Source organism: Zosterops lateralis (assembly GCF_965231275.1).
Source record: "Zosterops lateralis genome assembly, chromosome: 2".
In the NCBI taxonomy this organism is placed as follows: Eukaryota; Metazoa; Chordata; class Aves; order Passeriformes; family Zosteropidae; genus Zosterops; species Zosterops lateralis.
The window spans coordinates 57,076,631-57,096,755 of NC_139763.1; the positions used below are offsets into that span (position 1 = coordinate 57,076,631).

Here is a 20,125-nt window from a genome sequence, read left to right on the forward strand (position 1 = left end):
CAACTCTCACTCTCATTAGAGAACGAGAGTGAGACTTGTTTAATAAGAAAGCAAATAAATATATGATCTCTCCCCTTTGGCAAAGATCTCTTCAACACTCAAAGACAGAACATACAAAAACCACGCAATCCAACTCCCTCAACCTCCTTCCTTCTCCCTTTATCCCCCCCCCAAAAAACAGCCCAAAAAAGTAATTTCTTATGTTCTAACGCTTATGAAGAAAAAACAAATCACCTTGCCAAAAAAAAAAAAGGCTTCATAGTAAACTTCTTTTTTTAGTTCTTATATTATAAAAGACTTTTTTTTTAGATGTTATTACTGATAACACCTGCAGATCATCAAACAAGGAAGAAAAACACTCAAGCATTCCAGATATTAACCAGCCCTGTATAGGGAAACTTCAGTACATTAAGTAATTTATCTATTGAACATGTGCTGTATACGTGAGTAAGATCTGGAATCACACACACATACCCCACACACTCTACTCTCTGATGATTATATTCATCATCCCTTCTATTCTGAAATACCAAACCAATAGTATCATGTCTCCCTTCCTTAGAAAGCAACCAGTCAGGAATACTACACCAATTCCTCTAATTTCCTCTTTAATTAAAATCCTTTGAATTAATCTGTGAAATGTGGACAAACTCAGAACATGGGAAAGTGAAGAAGACACAGGAATCAGGACAGAAACAGTGATGGCAAGAACAGTCCAGATATTTTTACGCAACTTCTTTTACTCAACATATTCAATCTCAACACAGGCAATACAGGGAAATCCAAGCATAAAATCTTTCAGAATTCTCAAAATGAGATTCTGAAGAACTTTAATCACACTAGAGCAGGATCAAAAACAATACTTTAACCAAGTAAAGCTACACTATCTCAAAACAAAATTACAACTCATTTTAAAGGCCTATTTAGTGAGGAACAGTCTCAAAATAAACAACCCAAGGAAAAAGCCATATGCAGACTCCAAATAATGAATTGTCATCATATGCAATTGCAATTAATAACAAGGGGAGAAGGAGAAGAACAGTGTAATGTTCCAAGTGTGCTGCTTTAACTGTCATTACTATTTTCCATAATCATAAACCCCAAGAACAATAGGTCCTTAATATGATTTGTACAGCTGGTAATAATTTGTAACAATATTTCGTAGTCTGATGACTATGAAATGCTCAAGGTGAAGACACAAATATATTTTATAATGCCTAATGATACAAGCAGAAAATTGAAAGCCCGTGTTTTATGCCCACTTGGTAGAAATTACCTCCTCAATTGAAATTTGCCTCCTTTTAGTTTATTAAAAAGTAAAATGCAGTTCTTTAACCACCTTTCAATGTCAGTTACCATGTTGCAGCTAAGGGCTAGTAACTTACAGAAGAATAGCTAAATTGTGAACATGGGTCTATATTCCAACATAGATACAAAAAGTTAAAGTCTCAAAAACTATGTAGCTTCTCAGAGGACAAAGGTGCTAAAGAAAAAAAAATACTAGCAGTTGATCAGGATAAGTGGTTTCCAAAAAGTTTGTCTCTAAATAATTCTCCTTAAAAGAAGGTTGGGGAAATAAATAATTACATAAAAGAATTACCCTGAGAGAATCTGAAGGTTAACTGTGTAGGGGCATGTATGATGGTGTATTGTAAAAGATACAATAGAATTTAAGGCAATATTTCCAGTGAGTACAAAAAGTCTCAAGTAGGAAAAAAAAAAAAAAAGTTTAAGATAGACTGTGAAAAGCAATTTTTCAGCCTAGGAGGACAGGGGGAACTGATATTACCACATCTTGATGGAAAGTAAGGCACATCCCAGCAAAATTACTGCCTACATCTCAAGTGCTTTCATAAAGCCAAAAGATAGCTTTTTGTGTAAACTAAATTCACAGTAGTAATGTTTTAGATTAATTTCAACAAATGTCCACCACCACTCAGGAAGATGAGTAGTCCAAAACACTCAGCCTTCATTTAATGAATTAAGCCACTGAATTATTCTGAACTGCAAAATTATTCTGGAGATTTTCCTAACAGTACAGAAGCCAAAGAATTAAAGATATCAAAAGTCTTCTCTGATGCAGTAATCAGGGACATTTTTTCTACAGGAATCTTAAAATTGATTAATGAGACTGTAACATTCTCTTTTACCAGCCTTGGTTTTTTGTGTAGTCAATGAAGACAGAAGCTAGATAAGAGATCCAACCAGGACATGTTTATCTACTGCACCCACCTATTTATTCAGGGGGAAAGATTTCCTGCTTGACACACAACACGAAAAGACCAGTGTGATGCCAAGGGCATCCAGGCCTAAATGCCATAAAGAAACAGCACCCAATTCTTCAAGTAGTTATTAGCCTGTCATAAAGACATTTGAATGTGTTCAACACCTCCATAAAACAGGTAGGCAAAAGTCTTCTCCAGTTTAAAGCAGCAGCTGTAACCCTTTTTCATTTAGTTGTTTTCAGCACTGCTCTTTACACTGCTGGGGAGAGGTTCAAACACCTTCAGAAAACTGACAGGAGTTTACCTCTTCACTTACCTGAAATGGGACTGGTATGATCAAGCCCTGCATTACAGTTTAAGGGAATTCAACACATACAGAAGCTCTTAAAGCTCTGTGACAAGACACAGTGTTATCAAACTTGAACTCTGAACTGTCTGCCAGCAAGAATTAACTGCAATCCAAGATCTTGTTATTGGATCCTGAAGAGTTTCCTCTCGCAGCTCATTCCTTACTGGGGGAATGAGTTGAGAAAACCTGGCAAGTGGATCTTCAGTCTGCACAGAACAAAACAAACTATAGAAAAACTATGAATATGAATCATATTTATGCCTTAATAATAATCTTTTGTCTTCTTAAATTTTTATGCAAAAATACAGTGCAAGATACTGAAGCTAAAGTATAAGCTTCACTTCATAATTGGAATTCTTAAGGAATTAGAATAATTGTAAGGAAAGAATCTGTAAGAATTCCAGCTTGTTTAGAGAACAATCAGTTAAGGCTATAACATATATAAGTGAAACTACATGCATACATAGGGAACATGCCGATATTTATTTCCTTCATACAGCAGTAGAAAACAAAAAAAGGTAATTGTAGTGTAAATAGGATGGAAAAAGGCCCATGACATTACTAAGGAAATAGAGAATGGAAAACAAAGCAAAGACTTACTTGGCTTTGGGAAAAAATGTCACAAGATAAACACTTAGAATACACATTTTCATAATTTATTAAGGGAAAAATATCCTACATATTAGAGAATAAAATTAAGACTTAGAGTTTGAAGTATTATCTTGACTTTATTTTTTTTCCACAGAACAAATAATTAAGTGATTCAGGAAGGTCCTTTCAATGCTTTTCAGTTATTAGTATAATTTTACATCTTTTACAAGAAAAAACAAGCAGTTCTTACTTCTACAGTGGCGTTTCAGTGACTTTTTTTATTCAGATTAAAATACTTGAATTAAGTAGCCCCTGCTACATTGAGGGAATTTGTGGAATACAGTATTGTAGTGTTACATACAGGACACTTATAAGAACCCTAGAATAGTGGAATCCAAATGCAGTTTTATTATTAAAAATATTTATGAACTGAATACCTAGGACATATTTTTCAGGCACTAAGAAAAGCAATAAACAGTTCTAGTGTTCTTAAATGTATTTGTATTGGTATAGTATGCGATTATTGAAATAAAATCCCCACTACCTTTTTGGTTTACCTAATGTAAAACTCAGCTTTATCTTCTAATTCTAGTCATCAGAAAGATAAATAACTGCATGTAAGGTGTCAGACAGACTGAAAACTTACAAGAACTCTGGGCAAGCTGGGTAATGGACAGTACACAATCAATTATCCTTTTTTCATTAAGGTCATAAGCACAATGTATTCTGAGAGTATGAGACAGAGTTGATCTACAGTTAAGAGAAAACAAAACAAAGCAAAAAAACCACCAAAAAAACCCCAAACAAACCAAAAATCACTTATAAAGGTTGCCAAAAGCAGACCAGAAGCTTAGGTGCTTAAATATGTAATGTCATGAAAATAAGGTCACTGTGGTACTTTGGCTGTTCTTTCAAGTGACTAGCCAAGCAATGTTTTGCTTTGCTTTTTATTCTTCCCCCCAGTGGTATTTTTCATCCATTTATATTTACTGGACAAAAAATTAAATTCAACATAAGTACTAAACAAAGAATATTGAAATAAACAACGAAGAAAAATTCTAAGACAATGCCTCAATAAAGTTCACTATGTCTTCTCTCAATATCAGCAACTCTTTCAAAAAGGAGTTTGAATTAGGACATCAGAACTCACATACAGCATATTTCAGTACAGAGAAGTTTTCAGTACAGACAGAGAAAAAAGATTAAGAATTGTGTAATCACAGAATATGCTGAATGAGGGACTGACAACAATCATCAGGTCCAACTCCTGGCCCTGCACAGGACATCCCAATAAACACACCCTGTGTATGAGAGCATTGTGCAAATGCTTCTTGAGCTTTGTCAGGTTTGGTGCTGTGACCACTTCCCTGGGGAGCCTGTTCTAGTGCTCAATTACCCTCTGGGTGTAAAATCTTTTTCTAATATCCCCCCCTGACTCATGCCATTTCATGCCACTTCCTTGGGTCTTGTCACTGGTCACAAGAGTGAAGAGATAGGTACCTGCCCCTCCTCTTCCCCTCATGAAGGTGTTGAAGACCTTAACGAGGTCTGCCCTGAGATTCCTCCAGGCTGAACAAACCAAATGACCTTAGCCAATCCCCACAAGGCTTCCCCTCAAGGCCCTTCACCATGCTTGTTGCCCTCCTCTGGATGCTAATAGGTAATTTCTTTCCTACATTGTGGTGTCCAAAACTGTACACAGGACTGGAGGTGAGGCAACACCCAGAGCAGAGCAGGACAATCTCCTCTGAGTGGTTGATGACCCTGTACCTGATGCCCTCCTGGACACGGCTGGCCCTCCTGGCTGCCAGGGCACAGTGATGACTCAACTTGCCATTGAGCAGGACTCCCAGGCCCCATTCTGCAGCACTGCCTTCCAGCCTCTCATTACCTAGAGTACACATGTAATCAGGTTTGCCCCATTCCAGGTGGAAAATCCAGCACTTGTCCTTGTTAAACCTCACACAACTAGTGAGTGCCTAGCCCTCTGATTTGTCTGAGTCTCTCTGAAGAGCGTCTCTACCCTCGAGGGAGTCAACAGCTCCTCCCAGTTTGGTGTCATTGGCAGACTTATTCCTTTGAGAGCTATGACTAAGTTGTTAATGAAGATGTTGAAGAGCACAGGGCTGAGTATGAAGCCTGCAGAACCCACTAGTGACCAGTCACCAAAACTCTGATGTCACCTTATTCGCTACAATCCTCTGCACCTGATCTAAGAGCCAGCTGCTCATCCACCATATGACGTGTTTATCCAGCTGTGGGCTGGACATTTTGTCCATGAGGATACTGTGAAAGCATCAAAAGCTTTACTGAAATACAAAAAAATTAAATCAATTGGCTTTCCTGGGTCAGCTATCTGTTACCCTGTCATAGAAGGAAATCAGGTTTGACAAGGAGGACTTCCCCACACAAAGCTGTGCTGGCTGTGACTGATGAGTGCATTGTCCTCCAGGTGTTTTTCAATACCTCCCAGAATAATCTTTTCCATGATTTTACCAGGCACTGAAGTGAGACTATAAGGTCTGTAGTTTTCAGGGTCCTCTTTACCCCTCTTGAAAAGTGGGATAGCGTTGGCCAGCTTCCAGTCAGCTGGGACCTCTCCAGATTCCCAAGATCACTCAAAAATCATTGAGAGAGGTTTTGCAATTACATCAGGCAGTTCTTTGAGGATTCTTGGATGAATCCCATCAGGCTCCATAGATTTGTAGGGATCCAGCTGGACCAGCAGATCCCACACAATTTCAGAGTCAGCTGGGAGTTGACGATTCCCACAGTCATGGCTCAGGGCACTGAGACTCCCTTCGTCCATCATCCCATGTTGAAGATGGAGGCAAAGAATGTACCAAACCTTGTGCCTTGTCCCTGCCCCTGTTTGTGAGGTGACCATCCTTGTCCTGTAATGGGCTGATGTTATTTTTACACTGCCTATTGCATTACCATACTTGAAAAAACTCTTTTTTATTGCCCTCCACATTTCTGGCAGCTTCAACTCTATTTGAGCTTTGGATTATTAATTTTCTCCCTACAGCGGCAAGCAGCATCTCTACATTCCTCCCATGCCACCTGACCCTATTTCCACTGGGCATACACCATCCTTTTTTGCTATATTTCCAAGAGAAGATTGCCATTCAGCCAAGCCAGCCTTCTGCCTTGCCTGCTTGACTTCCAATATTTGGGAACTGCTTGCTCATGTGCCCTCAGGAGGTGATGTTTAAAAACTGACAAGCACTGATAGACCCAAGCACCTGCAAAAGGGACTTTACTTTGCTATCTGAAAATTATCTGGAACAACTGAAATAAAAATCAGCATGATATTTCCAGTAATACGTGTTCCTTGGGGCCAATAGTATTGCTTAGTGAAGGAAAAGTAATTATTAAAGTCAGTTTAAAATCTGTTTTGTTCTCTTGTAAAGAGGAAATACAACCAAGTTACTTGAATCTTAAGTCAAAGAACTAAGCAGCATGATAACTTCATTTTGCATGCTATCATTCATGCATGCTATCTAGATTTATATATTAATAAGAACACTGAGACAAAGAAAAATGACCAACAGTGTTCAGCTTAAAAAACAAATCTGAGTATCAATGGGTGATTAAGAACTGCAAATGCATTATGAGGATTATGCTTAGCACCTAAACACAAAGAAGTGAAGAGGTAGGTGCTAATAACTTTCTTCTGCAAAAATCCTATAACTGCAAGGACCTTCTAGCAACAAAAGAGTAATTTGTCAGAAAACAACCCATTAAAATTATGTTTACTATGAAGATGTTGATTGGCATTTATCTTGTGTAACTATAATGATCTGAAATTTCGTTGGTTGAATTACAGAAATTCAACTAGGCTATCTTAAGAGAGAAAAGAACCTTGAGAAAGGTATTTTTCACTTCTGAATGGACTGAGTGTCCTTGGAAATTTCTCTTTTGTCTCCAGTGACAATAGAGGAAGCCTCAATAACTCAATCAGGATGCAGCAGGATGTCAGGATTATGGTACTTATTGTCAGAATCGCCTCTCTATACATTGTCCCACCCTTGTGTCAGCTTTAACAAACTAACTCTGAAATAAAATAAGCCAACCTAGGGGAACAAGAATGCAGTCCATTTCATTCAACTCATCCTGTGGCTACATGACTGACAATCCAACATGGGAGTAGAGGGATGAGGAAGAACACACGGTCAGACATAGGCAGAAGAGGCAGGGAAAATGACCACTTCACTACTAGCATCAAGTAGGAAATAGCACCTCACTGTGAGGATCAACTTAGTCTTAATATTAGTCCAAGTTCTTAGACTGTGAAAGCTAACATTCAGTGGCTTAAAGTAAAATAAAAGCCATTCCTCAAAATCAAATGAAGGAAAGTCTGATTATTAACCCAGAAAAAGGGTTAAAATAATACAATCATACAGTAAGTAACTAGCATTTTACTGGTCAGCTATTAGAACAAAAAGAAGGGGGGAAAAAAAGGGTCAATTTTCATACAAACAGCAATGCATGGGCTGGGAAGAGTTTCAGGTATCTTTTTAAGTACAAAAAGGCCATCTCAGAGGCATCTGAGTGCTACAGACAACAGTACCACTGGGAAGCCTCTGCAGCAGCAGTAACATGGCTCTATGACTCAAAAGTAAGAATTAAAAATAAGCACAGTCAACTCATCATTAAGGAATCTATATGCAAACATGTATTTTTTGTGCAGCCTTTTATAGTAAAAGTAAACAGCAAAGAATTTTGCTTTCCTGATATTTTTTTTAATCAAAATGTATCTCTTGCTTCCATGACATTCACTAGTAAGGCCTTTTGAAATTTCCAACTTCCATAAGGCTAATACATTCTAAACTTCATGAAACAGATTTTGATGCATACATGACCACTGCAATATTTGGCAAAGAAAAAATCATTGAAACAAGAATAAAATCATGATACAAAATAAAGGGATACAGATACCTATTTTTAGTCATACATACACATGTAGTGAAAAGCTTCAGAACATACGTTTTAAATGACTGTCTCCTAACCCTTACAGAACAACATACAATGTACATGAAATAAAACAAAAACTGGGTTGAATAGAGTAAGTAACAATTTTTAAGAGAGAAAACATGCATAAAGTTGTTCGGCTGACAGATCAATTATTCATTTTCAAACAATACAGTTGAAATTTATTATACAGGAACAATATCACATCATAATACAGGTCTATCAGGTTTCATATAGACAACTAAAATCTGAGATTTTGTTCATGTATTTGCACAACTATTTCCCTACACATGTAAGTAGCATTCTTTGCATGAGTAGGCACTAATTGCTTAAGAGTTACATATTTTGTACAGACTATGTAGTTTATATTTTTTAATACAATTTGTTGTCACATACCCATGTGTCTGCATGAACAGGTCTGATGTTGCTGAGAAGCACCTCTTCATAATTTCCATAATCACTGAATTTAACAACTGCAGTTGTCCCAGAAGAATGGAGAGCTTCAATTTCTGCCCGGTAGAACTTAAAAGAGAAATTTTCAAAGGTCACAAAATACAACCAGAAATACCACAAATACTTTAAAATTTCCTTTTCACATATGTCTGTGTGCGTGTGTGTACATTTAGTCTTAGGCAGTATTATATTTTGTTTTAAATTTGTACTAGATATGAAACCAGGTATCTTAAAATTACACATGGCAGACTCCAAGGACATGGCAGAATGTATTCAGAATACTCATTGAGAAAATACGCAGCTTATTTAAGTAGAATAAGCATTTAAGAGACCTGTTTTCATCTCTCTGAAAGCAGAACAAATTCATCACTAACATAAATCCTGCTGCATACAGAGAAATGCTATTGTAAGTGGTTTACTTAAAGTATACACCTGTAAGTGCTTATCAGCCATATACTGACATGGCTTGCATGTATGTACTTAGGTATACCTATCTTATCACATAATAAAACATGATAAAAATATGGTGAAAATATGATAAAACTGCCCCTTCATAAACTCCTTTTTCTAAATACAAAAGTTAGCTTTTCTACATTTATGCAAATATAGCTTTCTTGAAGGTATTTAATCACTTCTATGTGACTGAACACAAAGAAATCACTACCTCCTAACATGGTTAAGCTCCGTACTGCATTTTATCATCACATTTCAAAATTGCCCTAGAAGTGAGTAGCAGCATTTACTTTAACTACCAAGAAACCAATTACTGTCCAAAACACACCTTCTAATCTGCTGAATACATAACAGTCCGGGATTATTTCATAAGTATTTATCTTACAAGGTTTGTACTTTCCAAAATTTCAAGATCTCATTTCACAGTTATGCAAGTATGCTTCTCAAAACAGGAAACAATTCAGTAATATGTCATTATACTTCACACTAATCTATCCACTCAACTATGTATTCCTATTTAAGAGATTCAACTGACTATATGTTGCCACTACCAAAAATCCTCCATGGTTTATCATTGATTTTAGTCATACTAGCAAAAAAGAGAAAAATGAAGCTATGCTGCTGAGCTAATGCAGACCAAAAAAAAAGGAAAACACTTATAATAATTAACATAAAGTAAACATAACAAAAATTCTTAAAAAGCAGAAAAAGGTGTGAATAAAACATACTTAAAAAACAACAATATTTAATGTACTTCTCAGATTATCAGAAAGAGTCAAAACCCAAAGAAACTACCCATGAAGAGTAGCAGAGAACACTTGAACAGATGATGACAAATCAAAGAAAAGTCTAAAACTTTCTTAGCAGAAGAAAGCAGGAGAAGAAAGCAAAATGTCCTGCTACAGGAGAAATCTTATTACTGGGAAAAAGAGCTGAAAATAAAATATTTAAGCTTTTAAAAAATCAGTAATACAAAACTATCACGCAGCATAATTAATTTGCCACAAAATCTCTGGCTAATAATATGTAAGTGTTAATCAAAATTAAGCCTTTTGCTGTTTCTGTTCTGTAATGATTAAAAGACAGCTGGCAGGTTTTTTACAGCCTCATTCTTGCAGATTTTATTCTTCCTTTGTGCTGCTAAAGATTGCACGCTGACCTGTTCCAGAAAAAGGTATTACACATCTACCATTACAGACATTCTAGATAGCACAGCATCCTGGTTTTGTTTCTCAGTACAGAATATGGGCACCTAGATCCATATTCATCCTTTCAAACTTTCGGCACTTAAGTCAAATGCTTCAGTGAGGAGTGTAAGTCATCCTAAACTCCACCTACGTGAGAGAAACAAGGACTTGATTTAAGCACTTTAAAAGTTTCATGCAACGAATATAATGACATATGTCATAAATATAAAAAACAGACCATGGAGCTAGGCAAGAAGCACACTACACACCTATGAACAAAGGCTATGTCTCAGTAGTAGTGTGCTAAATATCTCCTTCATGTGCATAAGATAACATTAGAGGTACAGTTTGAGATACTTTTCATTTGGCAAAGGCATACCTTGTTGTCTTCCCAATAAAGAGCAAAACATTCATCCCCTGGTCTCCAACTTTTTCCATACTCCATGTGAATCGATGGTTCCAATATTTTCTCTGGTTTGATGGGCCCAGTTCTCCTTTTAGGACCGGTGTTGTAATACAACATTTTATCATCAAAAGATGGGATCGCAGTGGGTCCTGACGATTTGATAGGTCCTACTCGTCTTCCTTTCTGATGATGCTCAGTATCTCCATTTGGTACAGCACTAAAATTATCAGTCCTACTGGGATTTTGGTAATCATTATTAACACCAAAATGTTGCTCACTTTTTACCATAAAGGCTTCACTACTTATTGTTCGTGCCTTCCTATCACAAAAATTTTCAGAATTGTGTGTTTGGTTTTCCCTTTTCCCACGTTTCTGGTTATTGTTGTCTGTCACATCTTGAGCAGCAGAATTTTCCTTGAATTCTGTGAAAGACACTCCTTTTCCTACTCTGTTTTGCATGTTGTTATCCCTTTTTTTGAAAGTAATATCACTCTGGTGAGTGGTTATGGGATAACCCAAATCCTTTGACCGATCATTTCTAGGATAGTGTCTGTCACTTTTATTTTTTTCATCTGTCCAGTGCTCTAAAGAGCTGTGCCTTTCAGGACCTCTGTTTCTTGGTAACCCACCACTTTCCAAAGCCTGCCTTGAATTCTGAAAATCCTTTTGAAAACGAGGGGGTTTCTCATTCCTTGGTTGTCTCATGTCATTGCGAGAAACATGTCTTGAATGATTCTCTTTGATGCCATTCTGTTCTGTATTCATAACTTTGTGTTGTACTTGATGTGTTGGCTGAAATTGCAATTTTGGTTCTACAAAGAAAAGAATTATTTTAATTAACATATTTCACACAAATACATTTTAGAAAGACTGTTTCAGACTCTGATAAAGCAACAGTACTCTTTAGAAATGTATGCACCTTTGTGACATGGAAATAGAATGGTACACACCATTAAGCAGACACATTTGAACTGCAATTCCTAATCACTGTAAAATATACACTACTCTGGGCTGTACTTAGAAGCAAATCACCTATGAGCAAGAGAAGAGCGAGGCATAAATTTCAAGATTACTCGTTCCTCCCTATGGACATCAACAACCTACTTGAGTAAGAGCCACCTAAGACACAAAAATAGAATTCCAACACGGAGAAAGGAGGAGGGAGAAAAATTAGGAGGAAAAGGGAATACTTTTAATCTAAATTGAAACTTTCTGTAAAAATACTTGTTAACAGCCATTCAGGATAAAAGAGAAAAGGCAAGAAACAGAAGTGATAAAATTAACACAGATGGCAAAATGTAGATAACAAGAACAGTATCAAAGACCAAAACTCCAGAGACTCTGATCAGTGAGCCATAACAGGACCTGCTTCAGTGTAACCTTTAAGAGCTTCAACCAGAACTCTTAACTGATGAGAATAAAGACAAGATTATCATGAATATCACTAAAAAGAGGAAACATGGCCTGCTGGAGAGGAAGGGAGCTGTGGGTACCTGTGAAACTTTTTTATAGAATTATGAGCTTTTTAGGAAAACATGGAATTTTTAATGGGTTATTTAGGTGAAGAGTAAAAGGAGGGGAGAAATGAAGATGAACCCAGGGGAAAAGAAAGAAGAAATAAGATTAAACAGGAAAGCTGCAAGTAAGAAGGTTCCTGGTCAATACAGTCCTCCATGTGATCACCGTAACCTGTCTCATCTCCTTATTAAATTCTCTGTTGTGTATATGAGGGGACGTGTTTTTTAACCTACTGGCAAATTTGAGGTAGGATAAGCTGGTAACTGGGACAAGGAAGACCTAGCAGCTGAATATTGGAGAGACCATGGGTCGTGAAGGCCATCTAGCAGGGAGACCCCCAGTCTGGGCCCACACAGTGGCCAGATCTATATAAAGTACATTCACATAACCCTCCGAGCAGCTCCAGGCTGTACCAGCCAACAAACTGGACCAGAGGTGTCTGAGGTAGGTACCAGAGGTGAGGGGTCTCCTAGCCAGGAGAGACTCACATGGGTGTGTGCATGTTGCTGGCTGGGTATGAGATCTGCTAGCAGACTTTATATTTGATGGAAAAGGAAAACATAAATCCATTAAAGGGATTCATGTTTACATGAGCAATTTTGTGCCATGCACCTGCAAAGGTGTCATTCTCTTGCTTGTGTCCAAGAGCCTGGGCCTGCATGGCCCTGGTGGGACTGTGCACTCAGGCTCTCATGCACTCCCATGGAAAGGAATGTTACTACTAGAAACAATGAATGCTGATACCTGACAGCAAATGTATCAATTTTCATAATAAAATTAAAATGTAAATTTTACCTGTTTTTTGGGGTTTTTTTGAGAAAAACACTTTCAAGCATCGCATTATTATTAGTAGCTCACAGAATTTTTATCCATTTATTAAATTGCGCAATAAGAATCTAGCTAAATTTTTACATTTATTTGACCTAGTATAACTTTTAGAAGTCACATTTGTGTTACTAAAATGACCTAGTGTTTTTAACATGACAGAAGCATACATAAGGATTAGCTTGAATATGATCTTGGTAAAAAAGATCTTACTCTATAATTTATTACTTTGAAACCTATCACATTGTTAATGCATTAATATGTAAATATATACTACTCAGAAAGATACAAGAATTTCATAAACATGCATCTTCTTTTTAAAAATGCAAAGATGATTTTAAATCTTGTAGGTTTTTTTGTCAGAGTAAAATCTTATAAATTAGAAGTACCTCTTCATTTCTTCTTTACAAATGAGACATGAAAACACCGTTTTTCTTTACTTTATATAAGCAACTTTTTACTAAGTATCTTCATTACACTTCTCCACTTCTGTATAATACCAATCTTACAGACTTCCTATCATCTAGAAAGATTTAACTTCCTAATTAATTATTTAACAGTCTTTGTTCACAACATTCTTAATTTATACCTCTTCTCTTCTGGTAGTAAAATGCTCAGGCTTCCACTCTTCCTAAGCCTAACCTAAGTTCTTAGGTCTATTCCTAATGTTAATTACACATGAAATGACTGAATAATCTGATGATCCCTGAATGTCTCTTGTAAACACCATTACAGAAAAATGTGTATAAAATTCTAACCTAATTCACTATAAATCATCTTATTTAATATTCTGTAACATTAAATTAAATTCACTGTTCCAACAGAAAAAAAAAACAGGAATGGAGTCATGACTAGATTGGGCATGGTAATACTTTCCTAGGTGGCAGGATTTTAGGTTTGACTTAGACTCAAAACATTTCCTCTAAAGGACTGTCCTTTGCCCTTTTTCTAAATGAATTAACATTTCCTGAAATGAGATGTACTTAGTTTGTACTTAGTACATACAAGGCACAAGGACAAACCCATGCAAAGCAGTTACCATTTAGTTAAAGCCTCAAGGAAAAAGCAAAACACAGACATATTCTTCTATAATTCAAAAAAAGTTTACTGAAATTTCTATTCAATTTTGTAGCATGTAATGAGTAATTTTAGCTCTTGTCTACACAACATAATATGATCATAACATAAAACCAACAAGCTAATTTGAAAGTGTGTTGCATCCTTTGATTACAGTTTGGTTGTTTTTTTGGTGTTTTTTTTTTTTTTTTTTTAATAGTAGTGGAAAACTAAAATAATACTACATGTTAGACAGCAGGCAAAGTGACTGGAGAATTTCAAAACAGTGAATACGGTTATTTTTTTCTAGGTCTCTTTACTGTGACGTACAAAAGCTGACACAAAACACCTGTTTTTTTTAGTCTCACCTTAAGGCATGCAAAATCCAACAAACTTATGTTTTCTACAGAGGTGCAGTTCTTGTGCTAAAAGCTTCCCTGGGAACTGCATCATACATGGCAGCCTTGAATGAGCAGGACACATTAACTGATTGATTGACATTCAAGCATAAATCACTTGCAAATGGAAACTGCCAAGTAACAGCAAATTACTTTGTCAACAGTAGTCAACAAAAAAAGCCAGGAAATAAGAATAGTAGTGGTTCTTCATGTATACTTGTAATGTCTGGCCTGATCACCAAAAAAATGAAGAGATTCTAAAGTTTCTTTATGAGAAATAGGGATCAAAAAAAAAGCATCAAGAGATCCTATTCACAAGTTATCTACCACAACTGCTTCTACTTTCTGCTCCAACTCCAATAAACCATTAGCAACTGTTCCCAGAGAAGAAATGCTTCCTACAGGGCTATAACAAATATTAATTTGGCATTTAGTAAGAAGATTAGTAAGCTACTCTCAAACAGTGAGATAGGTTAACCCAGTCACCCATCATTGTAATGAGAGGTTTGAGAACATGGCCTGGAAAAAATACATTTAAAAGTTAATGATAAGGGTCTTGTCATCTACTTGGAAGTTTTGAGATGAAAGTAGTGTTTGTCAGTCCGGGGCCCTCATTCATTTATGTTACTCATTTTGTCTTTTGTATGTGATGACGCAAGAGAACCATACAGGACCAATCCCAATTCCCTGATTACAAGAAACCAGCAGGACATGCTGCACTTGGAAATCCCAGCCAACACAATTTATAAAGCACTGCTCAATGCACAATGGAATTTAAAGAGTACAGTTTCCTGTGGTCCTCTCCTGTGGATTTTATCATGTTTAATAATGCGGCTAAATTCAATGACCGTGGCCTTCCCACACTGGTGGCAATGTTTTGGGTTTCTCTTCTCAAACTGAATAATACTTCTATGCAACTGTATGGAAGTGTATCTTTGAGACAGCTACCTTCAGGGCGTATTCTACCTTGTACTGGCCAAAAGATTAAAAAATTAGATGAGAATTAGTGATACATTTGCACACATTTCATGTCAAGAAGCAAAGTTCTCATTCCTCAATAGCTTTGTCAAGTTAAATAAATATCAATATAATTCTTTCTAAAATGTAGCAACACTAAGGAACGAGGATCTGAGTGCATGTTTCTGTTGAAACAAAACAAATACAAGCTGAGAAGAATGATAACAATGAAGTGGACAGAAAAAATCCAAAACATTCTGTATTGTAGTCACTACAAACTTTAACTAACTGGATTAAAGGACTCAAGCAAAACCTGATAATTTTTTATTATTCTTTAAAATGTATGAAATTTACTATATTTAAAGACAAAAATAAAAGTACAAGCCTTGTAACATATATCATCAATACCAACATACCAATACAAAAAATATAAGTTATTTTCTTGGTAGTCACAATTAGCTCTGACTGAAGTTCAATTTTTAGAAGTAAGGCTGAATAAGAAATACTACTATTATTCAATTTAGATCTCTTGTCAATAGCATTCTGTGCTTGTTGAAAACATGGCTACTGCATGGCAGATTTCAAATGTAACAAGTTTCTTTTAACTCCAAAAGGTCAGACTCTTTTTTTCCCCTCCAAGCACCCTCACTCCTAGATATTCAAATACAAAATACAAATACAAAATACAAATACAAAATTTTGTGTGACTACAAAATGAAACAAATATTTTTAATTACACTGTATTGCACTACCAATTTATTTGAAACATTTCATTTATTTGGGGCTAGATAAAGAAAAATGTTCATTATTTCTTAATACTATAGCCAGAGCTCTTGGTATCATCTTATTCTCTCTGATAATCCTTGTGTTTACTTATTTAAGCTGGCAAAGATAGGTGAGCTGTTCCTCATAACAAAAGAAAACAAAAAGGAGATTACTGGAAAAAAATCTATGTTCAGTAGCAGAAATTAACCAAATGCAAGTATAGGCAGCTCGTTGAAAGCAATTTTGTCTACTATTTGGGTTATCTCTTGCAGTCAGGCTGCTTCTCTTGCCAAAGTTCAAACTATTTAATTGCAACACAGAAATACTTTTGTAGCTGCCACCAACCATTCACAGTAACAATAAATAAATAAATAAATAAATAAATAGTCACACAGTTTAAAGCTAAGGATATGTTTCTTTTAATTGTTTGCATTTCATTTAAATAAAGTATGTTTAAGGTGTGCTGCATTTTAAAATTAAAGAGCTGGCAGATCATGGAGTCAGGTATTTAATACTTTTGATAGTTGTAATTACTTAAAACAATATTTCCTTAACTGAAAAAAGGAGATAAAACATTAAAAAAACCCATCACATGATATCACTTACGGGGCAAAACACTAACATGTTTTCTTATGTAATGCACTAATATGTACTTACTAAAAAAACAAAGAGCAAACAACAAGAAACTCAATGTGCTCTCTTAACTTTTAAAAGGAATATAAGTACCTTCTAAAAAATACAAAGGTATTTCAATTCAAAAATGTTTTTCTACTTGGTCTAAACACAAGTATGAAAAGGTATCAAATCAAAGAAAAAAATTCAACAACAGTTCTGCAGTTCCCGTCTAGCAGAAGTGAATTTAGAAATTCTCCCCATAACTAAAGGTAACAGGTGCAATTAGGAACAATAGACATGAAAAATGAGGAGAGATGTACAAAGCAAATCAATCCCCTGCATACTTGAAAAGAGAAATAATTTTTTTACAGACTTTCTCTTCCCAGATAACATAAGATTTTGAAGAAAATTTGGTGTAGTACAGGATTAAAAAAAAATTAGCTCAGTTCAGCAACACTGTCTTTTGTTTTTTAGATTTTACATCAACTCTCAGTTATTTAGAAGGAATTACAACCTGTCTAAAGTGTATAGGATTTTAATGCTTGCCATAATGATAAATATGGCCATTCCAGGTAATTATCTGCTCCCAGTCATATACAAACATGTAACAGTAGGGGCATGCTCTTTTATTCAAAACCACTGTCCCTGTACAAACCTTTCTTTCTGAATACCAACAAAATAATATGAGATTTTAGAGACCACAGAGGACAGCAAGGTGCCAGAAATACTGAGAACAATCTATCTTCTTTTATATGTAGTACAGCACAGGATTTGGTGAATATAAATGGAGAAAAACCTGCCAGCCTGGGCACTCCTTAGTGTATTACTGTGCAAGAAAATCAATGAAGAGACATTCTTGGCTTTGTGATATTACATATTTGAGTTGTTTCGATCAGTTTGTCCCATTTGCCTTTCATTTCTGACCAACTTTTCTAATTCTAGGGGAAACTATGTGTCTCTACTGCTCATAGATGACAGGATCAAATTAAATTTAAGAAGTACTAGTAATATATATATCCTGTTTTCTGCAGACACTTGGATGCAGACTTAGTTCACACTGTGAATTCTTCAGTCACAAAGTATGGTCACTGCAGATAGATCAGTCAGCAAATACTTTTAAAACTCCTCTTAAGTTAGAATGGAACTTAAGACAAGTAATAATTAAGAATTTAACTGAAATTATTTTCAAAGGCAGAGTCAATAAAACAGCAGAAAATTAACTTTCAATATACGATTTTAAGGATGTGTTTGAATACAGAGTTTTTCTCAAATTTGGCAAGGAAAAAATCACTTTCGAAAGTAAAAAAATACACATGCCTATGTATTTTTTGAAATATCCATTTAAAAGACTCTGCAAGAAAAGTAGAACCTGGCATAGAAACAGAGATGCAATCCTATGGGCTATACACACTCGATAAGGAAAATAAAAGCTAAGAACATGTAACTAAGCAACCACTTCAAAGCCTTACAAAATACAACATCTACTTTTTTTCAGAAATAAAAAGGCAGAAAGATTGAAAAGAACTTCACAAAATAATCAAAACACTTTCTGAACTCTTCAAAAATGCTAACAAGTTGGGTTTGGGTTTTTTTTTTCAGGAAAGTATGGTTCAGTAATAGTACACTGGATTACATACTGATTACTCAGGTAAAATGAGAAAAATCAACATAGTGATAAAGAAACATAAAGCAAAAACCCTGTGTGTCGTGCTAGGAAATATGCCAGAACTTTTGGTAACTGAAGAAGTATAAAATCTTTAAAAGGTCTTACTAGAATTATGTTTTTCTTCTCATGACATTGATGGAATATTTTTATTTTTATTTAACAAGAAAAATACCTCATAAAAGCAATGTGTGTTTATCTTTAAAACACAATACTGAAGATTATAAATTGAAGTAAATGTAATAAATATATCTATTTTTTTACTCACATAACACTATACTTTATTGTCTACACACATGTACTAAATCCAAAGGATTATATAACTCCCCCAAAGTAATCAGTAGTATCATTTTAAAAAAGCAATTCACACTTTCCACGAGTCTTGATAAACTACTATTACCTACTTGCTACAAAATCACTGACAACAAGAAATTTATACAACCCACAGGGATTATTTCTTTTATTTTCCTTTAAATGTCTTTTCAGTCAAACATAAAAGCCTTCTGTAATATCTCAATATAAGCACAAAATGTATCCAAAGAAAAATCAATGTTTGCAGTGTAAGCCAAAACCACTACCACTGTTTTCATTTCTGTTCACTGTAAAAAATGTACTGCATCTTTGGTAAGTAAAATGAGTTGCCAAGAAATATTTCAAACATCATTCCCTATATCTGCATTCTGCAAATGTGGTTATGTTCATCACCTGAGCAGTTTACAAAATTTTATCAGCTAATGCAGAATGCTGGTGTATTTAAATGTTATTTTCTTTGAATATTTAGATTTTTAATAAATACAGTGAAGACTTATGATATCATAAATGACGACTCATGATTCAGGAAGAATCCAGTCAGATTGTGATTTATGTAATTTCAAATTACTGACTTTTAGATATCTAACCACCACGCAGCAAATTATTTGACCTTTCTTGAGAGGAATTATTTTCCAAGAACTCTTTTTTTTTAATGACTGACTGTGGAGGAAGTTCTAGGAATCAACTTAGACAACAGAGTTAGGAAAAAGAATTCTACCTACACTACCAACATTTGTTTCAGATACATTAATTTCAGTAACTTACCCTCTACTGTTAGAGTACCCATTTTGGATTCTAAGAAATCAAACAGTGTGCTTGGTGCAGATGGTCTGGCATTTCCCAGCTCTTCTTCATCTTCAGGTCTTATTCGGCCTCGGCCCTTCCCCTTACCTGTAAGCATTAAAGGCTTTTTAGTGAATGGGCAGCAAAAAATTAAAAAGCGCATACATGCTTTCATTTGATTTACAAAATGTTTGTATTTCCTGCCTTTGAAAAATTCTGTCAAAGGCCGTGATAGGACAAGGGAGAACAATTTTCAGCTAAAAACAGGAGAGATTTAGATTAGATTAGGAAGAAATTGTTTACTATGAGAGTGATGAGGCACTAGAATAGGTTGTCCATAGAAGCTGTGGATGCTCCATCCTTGGAAATGTTCAAGGCCAGGTTGGATGGGGCCCTGAGTAACCTGGTCTGTGGGCAGCCTCTCTGTCTGGGAGGTGGGTGTGGGGGAGGTGGAACAAGATGATTTTTAGGTCCCTTCCAACCCATGTTCTTCTGTGATTCTAGGATACACATTTCCCATGTAAAGCTAATTAAATATCTGACTTCCAATTAAAAAATTTTGACAGGAATATAATAAACAGAAGCCTTTCTTAGG

The 20,125-nt window shown here is 35.6% G+C and overlaps 1 protein-coding gene across 3 annotated transcripts in view; it reads right to left on the reverse strand.

The window, feature by feature from the left end:
- The window catches only part of TDRD3 (tudor domain containing 3), a 96,762-nt gene that overhangs the window by 17,057 nt on the left and 59,580 nt on the right, over positions 1 to 20,125 (reverse strand). For all 3 annotated transcript variants that reach the window (XM_083854572.1, XM_083854571.1, XM_083854570.1), the window contains exons 10-12: positions 19,513 to 19,638; positions 10,612 to 11,450; positions 8,536 to 8,661 (exon numbers count right to left, since the gene is read on the reverse strand). In XM_083854572.1, the coding sequence (XP_083710698.1) occupies positions 8,536 to 8,661; positions 10,612 to 11,450; positions 19,513 to 19,638 (1,091 nt within the window). The remainder of the gene's footprint in view (positions 1 to 8,535; positions 8,662 to 10,611; positions 11,451 to 19,512; positions 19,639 to 20,125) is intronic.